General features: G+C 41.4%; 1 protein-coding gene across 1 annotated transcript in view; it reads left to right on the top strand.

Moving 5' to 3' along the window:
• The first annotated feature begins 4,649 nt into the window (after window positions 1-4,649).
• The window catches only part of LOC130864485 (complement C5), a 103,572-nt gene continuing 82,336 nt past the window's right edge, over window positions 4,650-25,885 (top strand). Inside the window, exons 1-2 of the mRNA XM_057754944.1 lie at window positions 4,650-4,729; window positions 7,187-7,379. Of these exons, the coding sequence (XP_057610927.1) occupies window positions 4,650-4,729; window positions 7,187-7,379 (273 nt within the window). The remainder of the gene's footprint in view (window positions 4,730-7,186; window positions 7,380-25,885) is intronic.

The following is a 25,885-nucleotide window of genomic DNA, read 5'->3' as shown; positions in this document are numbered from 1 at the left end:
ATATATACAGAGAAACAAGAAGAGGAAGAAGAGAGAGAAGTAAGCCAAGTTTCACCTTTAAGGGCTAGGGTACTGCCTGTCCTGAACTCAGATTGCAACAGGGGGGACAGACTCACAGGTGACACATCTGTCAGGTCGGTAAGGGTTTCATAACAGTCAGAGAAGGACTCATTTTCCTGCAGTTCCAGCCCTGTGGAAACTGAGCAAGAGAATAAAAAATTCCAGAATGTCCCAGAACATAACACGATTCTCTAGTCTCTAAAATAACTCAGTTCTGAGGAGCCGCTTCTGCTGCTGTGGAGGACACCCTTGTCTCACCAAACAACAGACAAATAAAACAGTTCCCCAACTCCCAGAAAGACCACTCTGAGGAAAAGATGTTTTATTTTTCTTAGTCTTATGAAATATTACTATTTAATCTATTTTAATTTTGTTATTTGAGATTATCATACAATTACATGCTGTATTCTGTTACTCCAAGTTCAGTATTGCCCCCTAGACATTACCAGTTCCTCCCCAAATTCACAACTTTTGGTTTTGCTTTGTGACACATTGACTTTCACCAGGACCACTTGGAACATGGTTTTGGCAATAGCCGTTTGGGGGACACTTTCGATCAAAAGTATAGCAGATAAGTTTGTCTAAGTCTGAGCAATGAAAAGCTGACTTCATCTGGTATTTGCTCAAGTTGGTGAAGGGAAGAAACAAGAATAGAATGAACGGGAACACTTGAAAGAAATTGTTTGTGGCTTACATCAAAGGCTAATAAACCCCAGGGCTTCCACACAGCTTTGTCTATGGGATTTGGAAGTGCATATGGGGTAGTTAGCCGGACTGCCCGACTCTTGCTCAACTGGAGTGACTCTGCTCTGGGTACCCTGTGAACGTTTCTATCAAACTTGTTTTTGGGGAACATACTTTAAAATAAATGTATTTTAGTACAGTTCAAACATACATATGCAGGACACCAAGGCAACCGGATAATAAGAGGTAATTTGCTTTAAGGTCCCCAACTGGAAATAGCTTGAATTCCCAGGTCCCCTTGCACACAGTTGCTGGAGGAGGCACTTAGGTAACTGTGCCTGTGCCGGGGTTGTAGGCACAGATAGTGGGAATGCACACATTCCTTCTATTTCTGAAGACATGTCTTTGTGGGTATATGCTATAAATAAGTTAATACTAACACTATTGATCATAGGACTGGATTTGAAACCAAAATCATCTTGCAGGACAAACCCCTGTGGCAGCCCGCCACTGTTAAATAAAACTAGCATCTTTGTCACATCTCCATTTAGAAAGATTCTGCTTCAGGGGAGACAGCCCTGTGTCTCTGGTTGTCCTCAGACTGCATGGACTCCAGGGGGCAGGAACGGATCACTCCAGCTCTCCTGTGCTAACCAGGCAGCAGGCACTGGAGGCCAACAGTGTGGTGAGCTGAACTTCTAACAGCAACACACAGAATACTGGGACACTGCTCATTTAGAGCCCACTGATAGTTCCTCCCTACAAGTTATTTCACCTTGAAAATCATACATTAAGACCCGTTGTTTGCTCATAAAAGGAAGTCTGTGCTTCGTGTTAACAGCTGATTTATAAACTGTTTCTCTTTAGTAAATAAGTATGAAATAACAGAGTAAAGAGTGTTCACTTGAAAGACACACCCTCCAGGAGCCCCTTCACATAACAGCCACTTAATAACAAGAAAGAAAGTGAACACAGGGAGCCGAGCAAGACGCAGAACCTGAAAGACTTGAGGACCAGGATGTCATGCAGGTTTCTGGCTGCTATGACAACACCATGGCAAAGGCAACATGGCTGGGTGGAGGGTGGGTCAGATTACAGTCCCACGTCACTGTCCATCACTGTGGGAAGTCAGGGCAGGAGCCCCAGCAGGGCAGCAACCTGCAGGAAGGCGCTGAGGCAGAGGCCATGGAGGGGTGCTGCTCACTGTCTTGTTCTTCATGGCTTGCTCAGTCTGTTTTGCTATACAGCTCACAGAACCACCAGCCCAAGTATGGCACTGCACACAATGGACTGGGCCCTCTCACATCCATTTTCTATCAAGAAAATGTCCCACAGTTTTGTCCACTGGCCATTCTAATGAGGGCACTTCCAAAATGAAATTCCCTTTCCCAGATGGCCGTAGTTTGTGTCAAATTGACATAAAATTAGACAGCGCTCTAAGCAAAGACATCTGGTCCACAGAATACAGATGACAATTGCAGGAGGTTCAGTGAACCTCAGGTTGCTAGCAGAGTTGAGCACCTGCTCAGAGCTAGAGGAGAAACTCTGACTAAGAAAGAAAGAGGGGGGGAGGGAGGGAGGAAGGAAGAAAGGAAAGAAGGGAGGGAGGGAGGGAGGGAGGGAGGGAGGGAGGGAGGGAGGGAGGAAGGAAGGCAATATTTGTGCAAAACAAGGGTGAGCCACCCACTCTCCTATTCCACTCACAACAATCAAACACTTGTGCACAGGTCACATATTAAACCCTGAAGAAAGCCTGTCTTTGAACGACATTTAGAAGACAACTGGATTAAACAGAATGAGTCAATCAGCTGAGCTCCTGACTTGCTGAGCCTGTCATCCTGTAAACACTTCCCACAGCAGTGGTCTGAGAACAGCGCTTCCTAGTGTTTGCTCTCCTACCACAGACAGCACCCATTGCTGGCACTTGAAGTAAAGCTGGTAGGCGTCCACTGGGCGGTCCTTACACTCTTGGGTTTTGTTTCCCGAAAGTGATCACAGAAGCACTGTTTGCTTTAACCTGACTCATCTTTTGCAACCCAGCTTAATCATTTTACAGGTTTTCTTTGGAAAGAAATGAGATAGCTAGTTGGATGGCAGTGCAGATGTTTTCTATTGTGATGCTCTGTATAAAAGGAACACTACTGTTAGTGAAATAGTGCATAAAATTTTCATCCCACTCCTTTTCCTTTGACAAATTCAGGATTGAACTATTGCTAAATAGAACCTTACTAATACGGTAAGGATGCCATTGTGAGTGTGACCAAAATTCTGACTTACAGGACTGTGTTTAGACATCTCTTTATTATCATGATCAACACTGTTATCATTATTATTATTGTAGACAGGGTCTCATGTCGCCCAGGATGGTCTCAAACACACTAGTGGCTGAATATAACCTACAATTTCCAATCCTCCTGCCTCTACCTCCCGAGTGCTGTGACTACAGTGTACACTACCACACCTGACAGTCATGTGAGGCTGGGACCCAACCCAGGCCTTGGGCATGCTCAGCAGGCCTCTACCAACTGAAATACACATCCATCTCCTGGACATTTCTTTTGTTACCTTGAAATACAACACACATCATACACTTATGTACAACTGATTGACAAAAGAAAACGTAAATGAATTTTCTAATGAACATAATATATAAAATAAATTTAATGATATTTCTAAAAGTTAACTTTTGCTTAAATTTACTTAATTGGAGATGAGTCATGAAAATCAACTTGTGAGATGTAGGTGGACTTGCTCCAATCCCAGCACCCCAGAGGCACAGGACAGTCATCTCCGTGGGTTCAATGCCAGCCAGGTCTACAGTGTGTTCCAGGACTGCCAATGCTGTGTAGAGACATCCTGTCTCCAAAACCTAAAACCGATTTAAAAAAGAGGAAGTCAGCTGTCACAGGAAATACTATTAACTCTGCTCATACTGACCTCCTGTAGTAAACTGTAGAAACCCTCACTGGAGCATGGAGGTATAAAGTGGGGCCTTCTATAACTGCATGAAAACTCTGGGAAGGGACACGTGGATTCACAGACTCACATCCCCATAAGCACTGAGTGTCTACTGGCTAGGGAATCACAGGAGCATCTCTGCAGGGTTTCCATGCCGACACAACCCTTTTCCATCTACTGCACTGCTTCTTCTCTAGACTGGGATGGACCATGGATCTAGTCCTTATATATATACATACATCTATATGTCTGTCTCTCCGTCCATACATCCATATATCCATCCGTCCATCCATCCATCCATCTATCTATCTGTCTGTCTGTCTGTCTGTCATCTATCTTTTATTTATTAGGTTTTCCAAGAGAGGGTTTCTCTGTGAACCCTTGCCTGTCCTGGAACTTGTTCTGTAGACCAGGCTGGCCTTGAACTCACTGAAATCTGCCTGCCTCTACCTCCTGAGTGTTGGACTTAAAGGCTGGCCAAACTCATTCTAAAACCATCCATTTAAAATGAAATCCAGGTGAGTCTTCCATCAATCTCAGAGACAAATGAAACCTGCCAAAATCAAGTTTGAAGGTAGAAGGGTGTCAGCACAAAGGACCTGGCCAAGAGAAGAAAGTCAGAGGAAAACGGCTCCTGGCTCCCAGCGCTGAGCCTTCCTGCACAGTGGCAAGCACCCAGGTTAGGACCCTTTTACTTGTATTCAAAAATCAAGTCCCTGGGTCTAAGTTGATGTCAAACACCGCTGTCTTTATTACTGGAAATGACAGGATGGTAAAACATGTTTTGTGTTCATTAAAACACCCTCATGTGTCCATTCCTGATTTTAACTTTCTCACTCAGAGATCTTTTTCTCTGACATTAATAATTAACCAGAAAACTAATTTACCCAAACTCTTCAAACCAGTTTACTTAAAAGTAGCTTCAAGAAGGTCCAGCTCATGGGTTTATGCCACTTCCAGCCATGGGCCTTTGGGGAGCACTTTGCTTTTTAATTTTCCTGGGCAAAACTTGGGGACAGGAACAAACGTAAGTAAAATGAGCCATCTTCACTTTCCTGGGCGTCTTACCTGTGGTGAATGGAAAGGAGACTTGGGTTGTATCGATTCGATAATAACTGTCTGATCCTGACATAATGAGTGGGTAGTCTCAGCTGACCATGAGAGCCATGGGCATGTCTGGATTTGGTGAGCAGCTAACAACACAACTGATTCCATGGGATGGCTACCTGTGACAATGATAGAGATTATTATTCATTTCCTAGTCAGCAGAAGTGCAGAGTAAAACCAAGACAATCAATTATATTGGCAGATTTTACCTACTTGTAATCCCTTCCTTGTGAACGGTGCTATTCTGGGCAAATATCTTAGGATTGGAAGTTGACCAAATGCTCCCTCACTGAACTTATTCTTTTCTGTTGTTTGTTTTAAGATGAGGTTTCACCATGTTGTCTAGGCTGGACATGCCCACGTGAACCTCTGCCTTCTGCCCCCTGCTAGCTGGTACTCTAGGCCTTTGTTAATAAGCAGAGACTGCTCAGTCCACATATGACAGGAAATCCAGACAGAAGTCACTGGACAAAGGTCACACTGCTAGAAGAGAGGACTTTTACTGTGCTCTCCTGGTTAGCACATCAATTCCCTCCTGTCTTTGTCACAAATGCATCTGTGGAAATACAAGTGTAAATGAAACGTGGGCTAATACCATAAGCTTGCACACGCGTCTACTCTGAGATTTCACTGCAAGGCCACACTCACCCCACTACCTTAGCTACCTTTATTATTTTGATTTAACAGACAAGCAATTTCAGCTCAGGAACATCCAGATTAAATCCCGGGACCTGGACTCTCATGATTCTTGTCCAGGGGTATTCAGAGTTCTCCTGCTCTACCCCATTGGCCCATGCTATGAAAGTCTTTCCTCTCTCCCAGACCATGAGGAAGTGTGCCATGGACAGCACAGTAGTTGATCACTTTGATTGATTCAGGACATTTTTTGATCCTCATCCTAGTTAGGTTTCTGCCATTGTGACAAAATACTGGACAAGGCCACTTAAATGAGGAATTAATTGTACTCAGATGTCAGAGGTTTTAGCCCACCACCGCAGGAAGGGTGTGACAGCCAGGACAGCTCCTATGGGGCAGCTCAGGAGTAGAGAGAGAATGCTTGCTCTCAAGCTCAGCTCTCCTTAAACCCCAAACCCCATTGCACGTCTTGGTCTAAGGGACGTTGTCCTTATCCACATTCGTGTGAATGGCATCCCTTAGTTAATTCTCCCTGAAACCAGCATAGGCACAGCTGGCCAGATGTATTTACTAAGCTCTGAGGCATTTTAAGTCTAAGAAAGAGGACAATCAAGTCATTCGTCTAGACACCAACTTTGTAATGAGTTCTGAGGGCAGGAGAAGATGTTTCTAGAGCTTGAATTCTATCTGAAGAATCAGATAATGAATGCGTGAGCCCATGAAAATTAGTGAACCAATGAAGTAGTGAATGAGCCAATGAAGGAATGAATGAGGCAGTGAAGTATCAAATGAGCCAATGAAGGAATGAATGAGCCAATGAGGAACAAATGAGCCAATGAAGGAATGAATGAGCTAATGAAGGAGCGAATGAGCCAATTACAGACAAATAAATAAGAAGGCAGTTTCCGGAAAGTGAAGAAAGCAGCGGGACAGCACAGAGACCTAAGACCCGTGTTTATGACTAAGGACTGATTCTCGGACATTGGTGATGTGCATATAGAGCCTGGAGGAAAAGAGGGGATGCTGTGCACATGTCTGCAGAGAAAACAGAAACAACCCTAGTGATACCTTCCTGTGCAAGCTCAGCGGCCTGAGCTTCTGAGAGTGTAGAGAAAATACACAAGATGAAATTTCCTCACATGTGCAGACTGCATTGCTGATGTCCCAATACAGACCAAAGTTCATCTGAAGGGAAGCTCCACAGCCATCATTTATAAATATGTGTACAGACAGGGGTACACATGCTCATTACACCACAGTTGTGGGGAGGTCAAAGGGCACCTTCTAAGAGTCAGTTCTCTCCCTCTACTATGTGGGTTTCAGGGATCAAACTCAGGCCATTGTTCTTGGTGCCTTTATATCTCTATTACTGCCTTTCTAAATGGACACCAACCTCTTAGCTGTTGCTATGGTCAATTACAACCTGTTTCATGCTGGAAAAGTTAAGTTTTCGATCGTAATAAATTTTGACTTTCAAAATATCATTTTTGTTTGAGTTTTTTAAAAACACGGGGTTTCTCTGTGTAGCCCTGGCTGTTCTAGAACTAACTCTGTAGACCAGGCTGGCCTCAAACTCAGAGAAACACCTTCTTCTACCTCCTGAGTTTGGGATTAAAGGTATATACCATCACCATCAGGCTTAAAATATGGTTTTAAAGTTAATCTTGAGTGAAAGAAAAAATACCAGAAGTGTAAGAAAACCTAAAAAGCTAACAAATCATTTCTTTTACTGTTTCAACAGCTACGTCATTTCAGCACCCAAAGTCTTCCAGGTTGGAGCATCTGAAAATGTTGTAATTCAAGCCCATGGCTACACTGAAGCATTTGATGCGACAATCTCTATAAGAAGTTATCCCGATAAAAAAGTGACCTACTCTTCAGGCTATGTTAATTTATCTCCAGAAAATAAATTCCAAAACTCAGCAATGTTAACAGTATGTATTTATTCTTCATTTTTTTACATGTTTTTGGGAAAATTTATGCAAAGGTTGAGCCTTGGTAAAACTATATTCGTTACTGTTGTTCCATAGCTGTGTGCTTGTGAGATGGTAACATGGGGAGTGATGAGTGAAACACCAAACTCTGTGCAGAAAATTACATTAGATTTTGAGCCAAGTGTGCCATGCCCACCTCCTTAAAAATAAAATCTTCTCTGCAAAAACGTTTGGAGATGAACAGGAAATATTTTGAGGAAAATTAGAAAAGGGGAGCTGCTAACTGAATGTACACATGGGCTGTTGAGTGTTTGCTAAACCTCACTCTTCTCCAGTTGTACACAGAGTTCCCATGCTGGGGGACTGCTGACTGCTGTGGCCGGCAACTCTCACTGGACAGACTGGTCAAATAATTGTCATTCATGGACACATTTTGGTTCAGATTGGTTAGAAGCTTTTTTATTTTGAGCATGTTCATTGTGGGTAATGATGGGTTCCTGAAGTCAATTTTTTAATTTTTTTCCTCTTTTTTATTGATTTTTATTGATCTCTACATTTTTCTCTGTTCCCCTCCCTGCTTCTTCCCTCCCCTTCAGTCCTCTCCCAATGGACCCATGCTTCTAATTTACTTAGGAGATCTTGTCTTTTTCTACTTACCATATAGATTAGATCTATGTAAGTATCTATTAGTGTCCTCATTGTTGTATAATTCTCTGGGATTGTGGTTTGCTGGCTGGTTTTCTTTTATTTATGTTTAAAAACCACCTATGAGTGAGTATATGTGATGATTGTCTTTCTGTATCTGAGTTACCTCACTCAAAATAATGTTCTCTAGGTCCATCCATTTTTCTGCAAAATTCAAGATGTCATTATTTTTTCTGTTGTGTAGTATTCCATTGTGCAAATGTACCACATTTTCCTTATCCATTTTCATTTGAGGGGCATTTAGGTTGTTTCCAGGTTCTGGCTATGACAAACAGTGCTGCTATGAACATAGTTGAGCACATGTCCTTGTGGCACGATTGAGCATCCTTTGGATGTATACCCAAAAGTGGTATTACTGGGTCTTGAGGAAAATTGCTTCCTATTTTTCTGAGAAATCACCACACTGACATTAAAGGGGTTGTACCAGCTTGCATTCCCACCAGCAATGCAGAAGTGTTCCCTTTTCCCCACAACCTCTCCAGCATAAGTTGTCATCAGTGTATTTTATCTTGGCCATTCTTACAGGTGTAAGATGGAATCTCAGAGTTGTTTTGATTTGCATTTCTCTGATGACTAAGGATGTTGAACACTTCCTTAAGTGTCTTTCAGCCATTTTAGATTCATCTGTTGAAGGTTCTCTGTTAGGCTGTGAACTCCATTTTTTTATTGGATTATGCGATCTTCTGACGGCCAATTTCTTGAGTTCTTTGTATATTTTGGAGATCAGACCTTTGTCTTATGTGGGGTTAGCAAAGATCTTTTCCCATTCTGTAGGCTGTCATTTTGTCTTGTTGATCATATCCTTTGCTTTTCAGAAGCTTTTCAGTTTCAGTAGGTTCCATTTATTAATTGTTTCTCTCAGTGTCTATGCTGCTGGGTTTATATTTAGGAAGTGATCTCCTGTGCCAATGTGTTCAAGTGTACTTCCCACTTTCTCTTCTATAAGGTTCAGTGTGGCTGGCTTTATGTTGAGGTCTTTGGTCCATTTGGACTTGAGTTTTGTGCATGGTTATAGATATGGGTCTATTTTCATTCTTCTACATGTTGATATCCAGCTATGCCAGCACCATTTGTTAAATATGCTTTCTTTTTTCCATTTGATATTTATTGCTTCTTTGTCAAAAATCAGGTGTTCGAAGGTGTAATGGGTTTGCTGCGAGTCCCCAGCAGCTTGCTGCGAGGGCCCGTGTTGAGGTAGGCAGTGGGTCCTGGGATGGTTCAAGTCCCCAGCAGTGGGCAGTGGAAGCAGGGACTGCACACAAGAGCACGTGACCGGAAGGTGGCTAGTCCCCAGCAAGTCATGTGGGCGGCTGGCTGGTCCCTGGCGAGCCGTGTCGGCAGTGGCTGGTAGGAGGCAGACAGATAGGCACACCACACAGAGTAAAGTTGAACATTCATTAGGTGGGTTATAAAGGGGAAGGAAAAAGTTGAGAAGAGGACAGTGCGGGGGGAGAAGTGGGGAAAGACAGAAGTTGCCTCTTCCCTATGGAGGGAGGGGAAGAGAGAGAGGCTAAGGCTGCAAGCAGGAAGGGAGTGGACGTAGATTGTCTCTTAAAGAGACAGAACATTACATTCCTGTCTCTTTTTTTATAATAAAAAGTGGGAGATTAGGCACCACAGGTTAAAGGAATTGGATTGGTGGATTCTCAAGGCTACTTCCCGCTTATTTTTAGGCATCGTCTTTGGGGGGAAACTGAGAAGGCTGGGTGCTGGTCATATCCTGGCATAGCTGTCGAATGCATTGCCCAGAATGTACAGTGCTAGTGCAGGCAGACTGACCCGAGGTCAGTTCAAACACAATTTTAGCTAAGGGGAGTGACCATAGCAGAATAAAGGAAACTCACCAATTGAAGTATGGAACACGTGGTTGTTGTGGAGAAAATACCTGGTTCTGGGTAACCCGAGACCACCGAAAACCCGAGATGCAGACGGCGAGACAAGTTCGCTCCGAGCACCCTGGACAGCGGTGGGTGCTGGACCGGGCAGCCTGGCAGCAGCGGATCAATCGACAGCTCGAGGCTTTGGAGAACGACAATTTCCAGGATGACCCCCACGCAGGCCTCCCCCAGCTGGGCAAGAGGCTGCCTCAGTTTGACGACGATGCAGACACAGGGAAGAAAAAGAAAAAAACTCGAGGTGACCATTTCAAACCATCCAAGTCATGACACCAATGTAATGAATTATTTTGTTTTGTTTTGTTTGGTTTGGTTTTTCGAGACAGGGTTTCTCTGTGGTTTTGGAGCCTGTCCTGGAACTAGCTCTTGTAGACCAGGCTGGTCTCGAACTCACAGAGATCCGCCTGCCTCTGCCTCCCGAGTGCTGGGATTAAAGGCGTGCGCCACCACCGCCCGGCTTAAAAATTGCTGTGGAATCCCCGGCAGGAAGAGGGCAACGGGTCCTGAGAGCAGCCAGTCCCAGGCAGGGCCAGAGTGCAAGACCACGCAGCAGGTCTCCAAAAGTGGTTGGTCCCCTGGGCATCCCTGGCGACTGGCCATGTGGGCAGCAGGCGGTCAAAAGACAGGCACACCATGTAAAGTTGGACATTTATTAGGTGGGTTATGGAGGGGAAGGGAAAGGGGGAAAAGAGGAAAGAGAGGGGAAGAGAGAGAGGAAGAGAGAGGGGGAGGGAAGAGAAGAAGTGGGGAGAGGCAGAAGCTGCTTCTTCCTGAGAGAAGGACGAGAGAGAGATGGGAAGAGAGAGGCTAACACTGCACTGCAAGCAGGAAGGGAGTGGGTGTGGGTTGTCTCTTAAAGAGACAGAACACAGAAGGTGTGTGGGTTAATATCTGGGTCTTCTATTCAGTTCCACTCATCCTCCTGTCTGTTTTTGCCAATACCAGGCTGTTTTCAGCACTGTAGCTCTGTAGTAGAGTTTGAAGTCAGGGATTGTGATGCCTCCAGAAGTTCATTAATTGTACAGGATTGTTTCTATCCTGGGTTTTTTGTTTTTCCATATGAAGTTGATTACCATTGTTTTGAGGTTTGTAAAAACATTTGCTAGGATTTTGATGGGCATTGCATTGAATCCATAGATTGCTTTAGGTAAGATTGCCATTTTTACTATGCTATTCTGCCTACCCAAGAGCATGGGAGCTCTTTCCACTTTCTGGTGTCTTCTTCAATTTCTTTCTTCAAAGAATTAAAGTTCTTGTCGTACAAGTCTTCCACTTGTTTGATTAGAGTTACTCCAAGATATTTTGTGCTGTTTGTGGCTATTGTGAAGGGTGTTGATCTCTGATTTCTTTCCCAGCCCTTTTATTATCTGTGTACAGGAGGGCTACTGATTTTTTTTTTGAGTTAATCTTGTATCCTGCTACATGACTGAAAGTGTTTATGAGTTGTAGAAGTTTCTTGGGAGAATTTTTGGGATCCCTTATGTAAACCATCAGATCATCAGTAAACAGTGAGAATTTGAATTCTTCTTTTTCAATTTGTATCCCCTTGATCTCCTTTTAGTGTCTTATTGCTTTAACTAGGACCTCAAGAACTATATTGAATAGATATGGAAAGAGTGGACAACCTTGTCTTGTTCCTGATTTCAGTGAGATCACTGGGAGTTTCTCTACATTTAGTTTGATGTTGGCTGTTGACTTGCTGTATATTGCTTTTATTAGGTTTAGATATGTTCTGTGTATCCCTGCTCTCTCCAAGACCTTTATCATGAAGGGATGTTGTATTTTGTCAAAAGCTTTTTTGGCATCTAATGAGATGATCATGTGGTTTTTATTTTTCAGTTTATAATGGTGGATTACATTGACAGATTTTCATATGTTGAATCATCCCTGCATTTCTGGGATGAAGCCGACTTGATCATGGTGGATGATGGCTCTGATGTGTTTGTTCTTGGATTCGATTTGCCAGTATTTTATTTAGTATTTTTGCATCATTGTTCATGAGTGAAATTGGTCTGTAATTCTCTTTCTTAGAAATAAGTAGTGATGAGGCAAACAGGTCTGCTTTTTGTCCTGCCTGGCTCCCACAGGGCTAGCTTTACACCCAAAATAACAACACACAAATTGTATTCATTTAAACACTGCTTGGCCCATTAGTTCTAGCCTCTTATTGACTAATTCTTACATCTTGATTAACCCATTTCTAATAATGTGTGTAGCACCACAAGGTGGTGGCTTACTGGGAAGATTCTAGCCTACGTCCATCTTGGGTCGGAGCTTCATCACGTCTGCCTCACTGCCTTCTGCCTAGCATCCTGTTCTGTCTACTCTGCCTACCTAATTTTCTGTCCTATCAAAGGGCCAAGACAGTTTCTTTATTAACCAATGAAAGTAACACATAACAGAAGACTCTCCCACATCAGTAATACCTTTCTGTGGTATGGGTATCAGGGTAATTGTAGCCTCATAAAAAGAGTTTGGCAATGATTCTTCTGTTTCTATTGTGTGGAATAATTTGAGGAGTATTGGTATTAGTTATTTGAAAGCCTTGTAGAATTCTGAGATGAAACCATCTGGCCCTGGACGTTTTTTTGGTTGGGAGATTTTTGATGACTGTTTCTATTTCTTCAGCAGTTATAGGTCTGTTTAATTTGCTTTTCTGGTCTTGATTTAATTTTGGTAAGTGATATTTATCCAGAAAGTTGTCCATTTCCTTTAAGTTTTCCAATTTTGTGAAGTACAGGTTTTCAAAATATTACCTGATGATTCTCTGTATTTCTTCCATGTCTGTTGTTATGTCCTCCTTGTTATCCTGATTTTGTTAATTTGGATATTCTGTCTCTGCCTTTTGGTTAGTTTGGATAAAGGTTTGTCTATTTTGCTGCTTTTCTCTAAGAACCAACTCTTTGTCTCATTGATTCTTTGTATTGTTTTTTGTTGTTGTTTCTGTTTTGTGGATTTCAGCTCTCAATTTGATTATTTCCTGCCATCTAGTTCTCTTAGGTGAGTTTGCTCCTTTTTTTTAAGTTTTCAAATGTTCTATTAATTCACTAATGTGGAATTTTTTGAGCTTCTTTATGTAGGCATTTAGTGCTATGAACTTTCTTCTTAACACTTCTTTCATTTTGCCCCATAAATTTGGGTAGGTTGTGTGGTCATTTTCATTGAATTTTAGGAAGTCTTTAATTTCTTCCTTTATTTCTTCCTTGACCCATTGATGATTCAGGTGAACACTGTTTAATTTCCACATGTTTTTGGGCTTTCTGGAATTAGTATTGCTGATGACTTCTAGATTTAAACCATGGTGATCTGATAAGGTACATTTTTTGTATTTGTTGAGGTTTGGTTTATTACTGAGAATGTGGTCAGTTTTTGAGAATTCCATGAGGTGCTGAGAAGAAAGTATATTCTTTTCTATTTGGATGAAATATTCTATAGATGTCTGTTAAGTCCATTTGAGTCATAACATCTTTTAGTTCTCTTATTTCTCTGTTCATTTTTTGTCTGACTGCCCTGTCCATTGGTGAGAGGGGAGTGTTAAAGTCTCCCACTATTAGTGTGTGGAGTTTAACATATGATTTAAACTTTAGAAGTGTTTCTTTTACACATGAGAGTTCCCTTGTATTTGGGGCATAGATGTTCAGTATTGAGATTTCCTCTTGATGGATTTTTCTGTGACTAATACGAAATGACCTTCTTTGTCTCTTTTGACTGATTTTAGCTCAAAGTCTATTTTTTTAGGTATTAGGATAGCTACATCTGCTTGTCCATTTGATTGGTATATTTTTTCCCAACCCTTTACTCTGAGACAATGTCTGCCTTTGAGGTTAAGATGTGTTTCTTGTATGCAGAAAAAGGATGGATTCTGTTTATTTTTTTTATTCAATCTGTTAGCTTGTGCCTTTTTATAGGTGAGTTGAGTCCATTTACATTAAGGGATATTAATGACCAGTGATTGCTATCTCTTGTTAATTTAGTTTTCATTGTTGGTGTTTTTCCCTTCTTCAGGATTTGCTGTAATGAGATCATCAATTGTCTGTGTTTTTGTTGGTGTATCCAACTTCCTTTGGTTGAAGTCTTCCTTCTAGTATTTTTTGTAGGGCTGGGTTTGTGGCTAGATATTGGTGAAATCTAGTTTTGTCATGGAATATCTTATTTTGTCCTTCCATGGTGATTGAAAATTTTGCTGGGTATATCAGTCTGAGCTGGCATCCATGGTCTCTTAACATCTGCATAACGTTTGACCTGACCTTCTGGCTTTCATTGTCTCCAGTGAGAAGTCAGGTGTAATTCTGATAATTTATATGTTGCTTGACCTTTTTCCTTTGCAGCTCTCAATATTCTTTCTTTACTCTGTACATTTAGTATTTTGATTATTATGTGGTGATAGGACTTTTTTTGGATCCAGTTTATTTGGTGTTCTGTTAGCTTCTTGCATCTTCATAGGCATATCTTTCTTTAGGTTGGGAAAGTTTTCTTCTATGATTTTGTTAAGTATATTTTCTGTGCTTTTGAGTTGAACTTCTCCTTCTATACCTATTATTCTTAGATTTGGCCTTTTCATAGTGTCCCATATTTCCTAGATATTTTGGGTTAAGCTTTTGCTAAATTTAATGTTTTCTTTAACTGATGAGCCTATTTCCTTTATTGTATCTTCAGCGCTTAAGATTCTTGTTTCCATCTCTTGTATTCTGCTGTTTATGCTTACATTTGTAGTTCCTGATCATTTTCTCATCATTTCTGTTTCTATAATTCCCTCAGCTTGTCTTTATTGTTTCTATTTCAGTTTTCAAGTCCTGAATAGTTTCTTTCATATTTCTTTTTCTTGATTTTCTTTAAGTGATTTCCAGATGTCTTCCTTTTTTTGTTGTTTGTCTTTCTTTAAGGGAATTTCTCATTTCATCTTTAAGAATTTCAAACATTCTCTTGAAGTTATTTTTTAGGTAATCTTCTGGTTAATCTATATTTGGTTGTTCAGGTCTTGATGTTATAGGGTCTTTAGGTTTTACTGGTGTGTGGTGTTGTGTGTGTTCTTACCTTTTCTACTCATATTTTCCTCTAATAGATGTAGTTGGGGCTGTCTGAGATTCTGCTGAATAATCTTCTAAGTGCCAAAGAATCCAAAGCTCAGATGGTTGTTCCTCGTGGTACAATCAGTGTCATGGTTCTAGTTACCCTGTTGGTTACTCCATGTTCCTGAAGATAGTTCAGCACTCCTGTGCTTTTCACTGCTCTTTTGAAGTTTGCTGTCTCAGGCCTACTTTGGCCTAGGTTACTGGCTTCAACCTGTTTCTGTATATCCTAGTCTGAATCCCCTCCTGTAGAAGTCCCTGGCTTGGAGTTGGTCCTCCAAAGGTTTCTGGCTCTAGTCTACTGCCTCAGAACTCCCAGGCTCGGGTGAGCCAAGAACCGCAGAGGACCTAGTTCAGGCTTATTCCCTCAGAAGTCCCATACTCACACCCAAACCCACAGAGGTTCTAGATTCCTGCCTATTCCTTTTGATGTCCCAGACCACTGTCCAGACCCACAGAGGTCCTGGCTCAGGCCTACTCTCTCTGAGTTTCCTGACTCATGTCTGGCCCCTCAGAGATCTCTGGTTCCTGCCTACTCCATGAGAGGTCCCAGATTCATACCCAGACTGGCAGAGGTCCTGGCTCAGGTCTAGTTCCTGGGAGATCCAAGACTCATGCCCACACCCACAGGGCTCCTGGCTTAGGTATACTCCCTTGAAAATCCCAGATTCATGTCCAGACCCTCAGCGGTCCCTGGCTCTAGTTCACTCATTCAGTTGTTACGCCCCTGTACCTGTTCCGGTGGAGACTGCTGACTCTGGATGAGGTCACTAGCTCAATCCTTATCCACCAGTGTCCCGAGACTAAATTGACTCCTGGGACTGGATTGGCTTCTGGCTTCTGCTCCCATGGAGCTTACTTCCTTAGGCCCACTCTGTCATAGGTTGACAAATTCTTATGTGTGTCATGTTCTATGACTGTATTTATTCCCCTCAGCCCCACCTCATTCACTCTCCCATTTCCCCTGTTCCTGCTAGCTTGCTTCCTGTTCAAGTCTCCTTTGAATTTCTTTATGTCGTGGGTGTGTGGTGTGTGTAGTTACACAGTCCTTGTGTCATGTGTGTACAATGATGGAAAACACTGAATACTTGGCTTCTGAGTCTGTCTTCTTTCACTTTCTGTGGAGACCTCCCATTGTATCCATTTCCTGGCAGTTTTGTCCTTTGTGACTGAATAAAACTCCCCTGTGTGTAATGCATTTACTGTATCCAATTAGCTGTTGATGGACAAGCAGACTGTCTCTGTAGCTTGGGAGTCATGAACAGTGCAATGATGAAGATGATGAACAGTGCAAGCGTCTCTTACCGCGTTGGCTTTTATCCCTCCTGGTAGATATCCAAGTGCAGCTGGGCCAGAGGTAGCTCTATTTTTGGAACTCCCACGCTGGTTTTCCTGGTGCCTGCACCAGTTTTCACTCCATCTAGCAATGCATAAGGTTTCCCTGCCCCTATATCTTCCACAGCATTTCTTGGTTTTGTTACCATTCTCAATGATAGCTGTTCTTCCTGCAGTGAGATAGAATCCCAATGTCATTGGTGCTTTCCAGATGGTAAGGATGTCAACAGATTTTCACATGTCCACTAGTCCTCTGTGCTTTGCTGCTTATTAACTGTGTGATCATTCCATTAGCCAATTTATTGCCTAGCTTGTTTGGAGTTTTGTTTGTTTTAGTACCTAGTTTCAAAAGTTCTTTATTTCTCAAGCAAAAGACTTTTATATAGCAAAAAAAAAATCTCCTGTTATTTATACCATGTTTTCACTTGTTTCTTTTAGGAAAAAATTAAACAATTCTTTCAGTTGTGTTTGTTAGTTCTGGGTATTATTGTTCCCTGAACTGTTGCTGTCCAGAGAGTCCTCGCCTGTGTTTGTATCTCAAAGTGTCTTCCTGTCTGTCATCTAACAGCTTCAAGATTTTCAAGTCTTGCCTTGAAAAGCAAACTAGAACAGCAGCGGTTTTTTCTATTTATGGAATAGTTTGGACAGCACAGGATCAGCAGCGACTACATTTGGGCTTGGGCATTTTTTGTAATTTTATTACTGTTTGGATTCCACTGGCTTGTTATAGATTGGTTCAAGTCACAAACATTCTTGGTTTAATTTTGTTAGGTCATATGTGTCAAGAAATTTATTTTTCTTTTCAAATTTATTGGAATACAGGTTTTCAAAACTTACTCTAACAAGTCTGAGTTTTGTTAATATCTGTGGTAATATCTGCCTTTTCATCTCTAGTTTTCCTTTATCTATCTATCTATCATCATCATCTATTGTCTATTATCATCATCTATCATCTATCTATCTATTATCATCATCTATCTATAATCTATCATCATCATCTATCTATCATCTATCATCTATCATCATCATATCTATCTATTATTCATCATCATCTATCATCTATCTATCATATACCATCATCATCATCTATCATCATCATCTATCATCTATCATCTAACATCATCATCTATCTATAATCTATCATCATCATCTCTCTATCATCTATCTATTGTCATCATCTATCATCTATCTATATATCATCATCTATCTATCATCTATCTATCATCATCATCTATCATCTTCTATATCTATCTATCATCATCATTTATCTATCATCTATGTCTCTATCTACCTATCATCAATGTATCTATCTACCTATCACTCTATCTATCTTCATCATCATCATCATCATCTATATACCTCAGCTAGCTTGGCTAAGAACTTATGAATCTTGTGCCATCTTTAAGCATAATGTTAATTTTATCACATAACTGTGTCTTTGGTGTGAGTGGGAACGTGACATGAGTGCAGGTGCCCATGAAGATCAGAAGGTCAGATTCCCATGGCTGGAGTTATGGATGGTTGTGAGCAACTTGACATGGGGAAAGGGAAACCATGGCCCCTCTTGCAAAAGTAGTACCTGCTCTTTACCATTTTTTTCACCCTTTCAGGGACACAGCTTATAGTTTCACCGATTTTTCATATTGTTTTTTTTTCTATTTGTTTATATGAGGTTCGGCTTGTTGATTTTCTTTAAGACAGTGAAATGCATCATTATTTGTGATTGGTTGTTTTTTTTAAGTAAGTATTTTTAGATATAAAATTCACCCTCATAACTGTTGTCATTGCATTTTGTTATGTTTTCATTTTATTTGATGACTTCCTCATTATCCAGTGATGTGTTGCTCAAACTCCATAACTTTGTGTATTTTCTATACTTTTTCCAGCTAGTGATTTCTAGTTTTAGTTCGTTGTCATCAGTTAGAATATAAGAAATCATCTAAGCCTTTCCATTTAACTAGACACTTTATGTCCTAAATGGTGGTGTGTTTTAGAGAAAGTTCTGTGTGTCACTAAGGAAAATGTGTTTTCTTCAGTGTTTGAGTAGAATAGTCTATGGATGTTTTGTTATAATACCCGATTACACCTGATTGGTTGTTTTTTTGTTTTTTTTTTATTCTTTTTTACTTAAAATTTCCAACTGCTCCCCGTTTCCCATTTCCCTCCCCCTCCTCCCACATATTTCCCCCTCCCCCCGCTCCCCTCCCCCTATCCCCACTCCACTTCTCCTCCCCCTAGTCCACTCCCCCTCCCTCTCGATACTGAAGAGCAGTCCAAACTCCCTGCTCTACATGAAGACCAAGGTCCTCCCACTTCTATCTAGGTCCAGGAAGGTGAGCATCCAAACAGGCTACGCTCCCACAAAGCCAGTTCATGTATTAGGATCGAAACCTAGTGCCATTGTCCTTGGCTTCTCATCAGCCTTCATTGTCTGCCTTGTTCAGAGAGTCCAGTTTCAACCCATGCTTATTCAGTCCCAGTCCAGCTGGCCTTGGAGAGCTCCCAATAGATCAGTTCCACTGTCACAGTGGGTGGGTGCACCCCTCGTGGTCCTGATTTCCTTGCTCATGTTCTCCCTCCTTCTGCTCCTCATTTGGACCTTAAGAGCTCAGACGGTTGATCCAAATTGGGTCTCTGTCTCTCTCTCGATCCATCGCCAGATGAAAGTTCCTGTGCCATTCTCCTTGGCCTCTCGTCAGCTCTCATTGTCCACCACATTAAGAGAGTCCGGTTTTATCCCATGTTTTTTTCAGTAGCAGTCCAGCTGGCCTTGGTGAGCTCCCAATACATCGGCCCCCCTGTCTCAGTGGTTGGGTGCACCCCTCATGGTCCTGACTTCCTTGTTCATGTTCTCTCTCCTTCTGCTCCTCATTATAACCTTGGGAGCTCAGTCCGGTGCTCCAGTGTGGGTCTCTGTCTCTATCTCCATCCATCGCTAGATGAAGGTTCTATGGCGATATGCAAGATATTCATCAGTATGATTATAGGATAGGTTCATTTCAGGTTCCCTATCCTCAGGTGCCCCAATGAACTAACTGGGGACATTGCCCTGGGCTTCTAGTAGCCATTCCAGGTTCAAGTCTCTTGCCAACCCTTAGGTGGCTCCCTTAACTAAGGTATGAGTTTCCCTGCTCCCCCATCCAACCTTCCTTTACCCCCAATCACCCCGATTCACCCAGTTCCCCTCATCCTCTCCTTCACACTTTTCTCTCCCCATCTCCCCTCATCCCCATCCCACCCTACCCCCCAAGATTCCCATCTTTTGCCCATCAATCTTGTCTATTTCCCATAGCTGGGAGGGTATCTATATGTTTTTCCTTGGGTTTACCCTCTTGTTTAGCTTCTTTAAGATCACAAATTATAGACTCAGTGGCCCCTATCCATGGCTAGAAACCAATTATGAGTGAGTACATCCCATGATCTTCTTTTTGGGTCTGGGTTACCTCACTCAGGATCGTATTTTCTATTTCCATCCATTTGCATGCAAAATTCGAGAAGTCATTGTTTTTTACCGCAGAGTAGTACACTAATGTATATATATTCCACACTTTCTTCATCCATTCTTCTATTGAAGGGCATCTAGGTTGCTTCCAGGTTCTGGCTATTACAAATAATGCTGCTATGAACATAGTTGGACAAATGCTTTTGTCATATGCTAGGGCATCTCTTGGGTATATTCCCAAGAGTGCTATTGCTGGGTCCAGGGGTAGGTTGATCCCAATTTTTCTGAGAAACCGCCACACTGATTTCCAAAGTGGTTGCACAAGTTTGCAGTCCCACCAGCAATGGATGAGGGTACCCCTTTCTCCACAACCTCTCCAGCAAAGGCTATCCTTGGTGTTTTTGATTTTAGCCATTCTGACAGGTGTAAGATGATATCTCAAAGTTGTTTTGATTTGCATTTCTCTGATCGCTAAGGAGGTTGAGCATGACCTTAAGTATCTTTTGGCCATTTTAACTTCTTCTGATGAGAATTCTCTGTTCAGTTCAGTGCCCCATTTTTAATTGGGTTAATTATCCTTTTAAAGTCTAGTTTCTTGAGTTCTTTATATATTTTGGAGATCAGACCTTTGTCTGTAGCGGGGTTGGTGAAGATCTTCTCCCAGTCAGTAGGCTGCCTTTTTGTCTTAATGACAGTGTCCTTTGCTTTACAGAAGCTTCTCAGTTTCAGGAGGTCCCATTTATTCAATGTTGCCCTTAATGTCTGTGCTGCTGGGGTTATACATAGGAAGTGATCTCCTGTGCCCATATGTTGTAGGGTACTTCCCATTTTCTCTTCTATCAGGTTCAGTGTGTTCAGATTGATATTGAGGTCTTTGATCCATTTGGACTTGAGTTTTGTGCATGGTGATAGATATGGGTCTATTTTCATTCTTCTACAGGTTGACATCCAATTGTGCCAGCACCATTTGTTGAAGATGCTTTCTTTCTTCCATTGTATACTTTTAGCTCCTTTATCGAAAATCAGTTGTTCATAGGTTTGTGGGTTAAAATCCGGGTCTTCTATACGATTCCATTGGTCGACTGCTCTGTTTTTATGCCAGTACCACGCTGTTTTCATTACTGTAGCTCTGTAATAGAGTTTGAAGTCAGGGATGGTAATGCCTCCAGAAGTTCCTTTATTATATAAGATTGTTTTGGCTATCCTGGGTTTTTGTTTCTCCATATAAAGTTGATTATTGTCCTTTCAAGATCTGTGAAGAATTTTGATGGGATTTTAATGGGGATTGCATTGAATCTATAAATTGCCCTTGGTAGAATTGCCATTTTTACTATGTTGATCCTCCCAATCCAAGAGCAAGGGAGATCCTTCCATTTTCTGGTATCCTCTTCAATTTCTTTCTTCAATGCCTTAAAGTTCTTGTCAAATAGATCTTTCACTTCCTTGGTTAGAGTTACCCCAAGATATTTTATGCTTTTTGTGGCTATCGTGAAAGGTGATGATTCTCTTATTTCCCTCTCTGCTTCCATATCCTTTGTGTATAAGAGGGCGACTGATTTTTTGGAGTTCATCTTGTATCCTGCCACATTACTAAAGGCGTTTATCAGCTGTAGGAGTTCTTTGGTGGAGTTTTTGGGGTCGCTCATGTACACTATCATATCATCTGCAAATAATGCAAGTTTAACTTCTTCCTTTCCAATTTGAATCCCCTTTATCCCCTTATGTTGTCTTATTGCTATTGCTAAAACTTCGAGAACTATATTGAAGAGGTATGGAGAGAGTGGACAGCCTTGGCATGTTCCTGATTTTAGTGGGATGGCTTTAAGTTTCTCTCCATTTAATTTGATATTAGCTGTCGGCTTGCTGTATATAGCTTTAATTAAATTTAGGTATGACCCTTGTATCCCTAATCTCTCCAAGACTTTTATCATAAAGGGATGTTGAATTTTGTCAAATGCTTTTTCAGCATCTAATGAAACGGTCATATGGTTTTTACTTTCAGTTTATTTATATGATGGATTACATTGATAGATTTGCGTATGTTAAACCAGCCCTGCATCTCTGGTATGAAGCCTACTTGATCATAATGGATAATTTTTCTAATGTGTTCTTGGATACGGTTTGCCAGAATTTTGTTGAGGATTTTTGCGTCGATGTTCATGAGTGCGATTGGCCTGTAATTTTCTTTCTTGGTTGGGTCTTTGTGTGGTTTTGATATCAGAGTTACTGTAGCTTCATAAAAGGAATTTGGCAATGACTCTTCTGTTTCTATATTGTGAAATACCTTAAGGAGTATAGGTATTAGGTCTTCTTGGAAGTTCTGGTAGAATTCCGCATTGAAACCATCTGGTCCTGGACTTTTTTTGGAAGGGAGGTTTTTGATAACTGCTTCTAATTCTTCACGACTAACAGGTCTATTTAGGTTGTTCACCTGGTCCTGGTTTAACTTTGGTATATGGTATTTATCTAAAAAAGTGTCCATTTCTTTTACATTTTCCAGTTTTGTGGCATACAGGCTTTTGTAGTAAGATCTAATGATTCTCTGAATTTCCTCTGTGTCTGTAGTTATGTCTCCCTTTTCATTTCTGATCTTATTAATTTGCAAATTCTCTCTCTGCCGTTTGATTAGTTTGGATAGGGGTTTATCAATCTTGTTGATTTTCTCCAGGAACCAGCTTTTTGATTTATTGATTCTTTCAATCGTTTTCTGTGTCTCTATTTTGATGATTTCAGCCCTCAGTTTGATTATTTCCAGTCTTCTACCCCTTCTAGGTGAGTCTGCTTCTTTTTTTTCTAGAGCTTTCAGGTGGGCTGTTAAGTCTCCAATGTGTGCTTTCTCTGTTTTCTTTAAGTGGGCAGTTAGTGCTATGAACTTTCCTCTCAGGACTGCTTTCATAGTGTCCCATAGGTTTGAGTATGTTGTTTCTTTATTTTCATTGTCTTCAAGGAAGACTTTAATTTCTTTCTTTATTTCTTCCTTAATCCAGGTATGGTTCAGTAGTTGACTATTCAGTTTCCATGAGTTTGTAGGCTTTCTGGGGGTAGCATTGTTGCTGAATTCTAGCTTTAAACCATGGTGATCTGATAAGATACAGGTGGTTATTAATATTTTTTTGTAACTGTGAATGTTTGCTTTGTTACCGAGTATGTGGTCGATTTTTGAGAAGGTTCCATGAGCTGCAGAGAAGAAGGTATATTCTTTCCTGTTTGGGTGGAATATTCTATAGATGTCTGTTAAGTCCATTTGATTCATTACCTCCATTAATTCTCTTATTTCTCTGTTAGGTTTCTGTCTGATTGACCTGTCCATTGGTGAGAGAGGAGTATTGAAGTCTCCTACTATTAATGTGTGCGGTTTGATGGCTGCCTTGAGTTTTAACAATGTTTCTTTTACGTACGTGGGTGCTTTTATATTAGGGGCATAGATATTCAGGATTGAGATTTCATCCTGATGAATTGTTCCTGTTATGAGTAGAAAATGTCCCTCTCCATCTCTTCTGATTGATTTAAGTTTGAAGTCAACTTTGTTAGAAATTAGTATGGCCACACCTGCTTGTTTCCTAGGTCCATTTACTTGATAAGCCTTATCCCAGCCCTTTACTCTGAGTAGGTGCCTGTCTTTGTGGTTGAGGTGTGTTTCTTGTAAACAGCAGAATGTTGGATCCTGTTTTCGTATCCAATCTCTTAGTCTGTGCCTTTTTATAGGAGAGTTGAGTCCATTGACATTAAGTGATATTAATGACCAGTGGTTGTTAACTCCGGTCATTTTTTTTTAGTAGTAGATTTTGTGTGTTTCCCTTCTTTGAGATGTGCTGGTAAAGGGTTTCTAGATGTCTGAGTTACTGTGGTCATTGTTGGACTCCTTGATTAGTGATTTTCCTTCTATTACTTTCTGTAAGGCTGGATTTGTGGCTACGTATTGTTTAAATTTGTTTTTATCCTGGAAAATTTTGTTTTCTCCATTTATAGTGAACGAAAGCTTGGCTGGGTATAGTAGTCTGGGCTTGCATCCATGGTCTCTTAGTTTCTGCAGTACATCTATCCAGCACCTTCTGGCTTTCATGGTTTCCATAGAGAAGTCAGGTGTAAGTCTGATAGGTTTACCTTTATAAGTAACTTGGCCTTTTTCCTTTGCTGCTCTTAGTATTCTTTCTTTATTCTGTATGCTTTGTGTTTTGATTATTATATGGCGAGAGGATGTTTTTTTTTTTGATCCAGCCTATTCGGTGTTCTGTATGCTTCTTGAACCTTCATAGGTATATCTTTCTTTAGGTTGGGAAAGTTTTCTTCTATAATTTTATTAAATATATTTTCTGGACCGTTGAGCTGCGCTTCTTCTCCGTCTTCTATTCCTATTATTCTTAGGTTTGGTCTTTTTATTGTGTCCCATATTTCCTGAATGTTTTGTGATGAGAATTTGTTGGCCTTGCTGTTTTCTTTGATCAGCGTGTTTATTTTCTCTATGGTATCTTCAGAATCTGAGATTCTTTCTTCTATCTCTTGTATTCTGTTGGTTATGCTTGTTTCTGTAGTCTCTATTCGTTTACCTAGATTTTCCCTGTCCAGCTGGCCTTCTGTTTGTGTTTTCTTCTTTGCCTCCATTTCAGTTTTTAAGTCTTGAACTGTTTCCATTATCTGTTTGATTGTTTTTCCTTGGTTTCCTAGGGTATCATTCACTGATTTACTCAATTCTTCAAACTTTCTGTTATACTTCTCATCCATTTCTATAAGGGCATTTTTTACATGCTGTTTAAGGGCGTCAATCACTTTCATAAAGTCAATTTTATCTACTTCTTCATGATTAAGGTGTTCATGTCCTCCTGTTGGGAGGTCGCTGGGTTCTGGTGGTTTCATATAGTTTTTCAGATTGTTGGGTGAATTCTTGCATTGGCGCCTGCCCATCTCTTTCTCCGAATGCTCCCCTATGGATCTTCTTTTACCGGATTAGGTCTCCTTGCCTACTGATGTACTTTCCCAGTGATGGCACCCTGCAGTGATAGCTCTCCTGGTGCTCCAGTGATGTCTCTCCTGGTACCAATATCAGATCTCCGTGCCCAAAGACGGCTCTCCTGGTACCCAGATTAGCTCTCCCACTGATGGCTCTCCTGGTGCCAAGATCAGATCTCCGTGCAGGTTGGGTAGTTCGTAAACAAAGGCCTTACCTTGCTTGGTGCAGGCAGGCCAGTGAACCAAAGGAAGTCTCGCCTGCCTACTTGCCCTGAGGATTTGCCCCCAGCGCCAGACAGACTGAGCTGGATGGTGTTATGTGCCCAAAGAGGAAAGGGGGCAGAAGGAAGAAGGGTTCTGGATGCAAGCTGGGTGGGACAAGAAGAGAGAGGCAGTATGCAGGGTGTAGAGCCCCTGCAGGGAACCCAGGGAGTATATGGTGGGGGATGAGGAACTTCAGAGTTCCCTGTCCAGGGCTGCTTCCGCCGCCGCCAGTCAGGTCACAAACTCACCCCGCTGCTGTCTCTCCTGGTGCCTAGATCAGATCTCCGTGCAGGTTGGGTAGTTTGTAAACAAAGGCCTTACCTTGCTTGATGCAGGCAGGCTGGAGAGACAAAGGAAGTCTCGCCTGCCTACTTGCCCTGAGGATTTGCCCCCAGCACCAGACAGACTGAGCTGGATGGTGTTATGTGCCCAAAGAGGAAAGGGGGCAGAAGGAAGAAGCGTTTTTTGTTTTTTTGTTGTTATTGTTTGGTTTTTGGTCTGGAGAGAGTATAATGCTGAAGATGACCACTACTAGTCTGTTGATGTCAGCCTGCATCTTTTGGCCAATGTGTTTGTCATGTATACCCATATATCTGAGATTGTAATGTTTCCTAACCAATTATTGCCTTAATTAATATGAAGTGACCTTTTTATCTTTTTTGATTAGTTTTAAATTTAATCTTTTCAGGTGTCATGGTAGCTGTGCTTTCTTGTTGGCTATTCCATTTGCTTGGAATTCCTTTTTCAACCCTTCCACACTAAGGCTGTGTGTCTTTGCCAGTAAGGTGTGTTTCTTGCAGTCAACAAACAGATAAATTCCATGTTTAAGATCAATCTGCTACACTGTGT

Source organism: Chionomys nivalis, chromosome 22, assembly GCF_950005125.1.
Source record: "Chionomys nivalis chromosome 22, mChiNiv1.1, whole genome shotgun sequence".
Taxonomy (NCBI): Eukaryota; Metazoa; Chordata; class Mammalia; order Rodentia; family Cricetidae; genus Chionomys; species Chionomys nivalis.
Note: the sequence above shows the minus strand (reverse complement) of the source record. Positions and strands in the feature narration are given on the sequence as shown.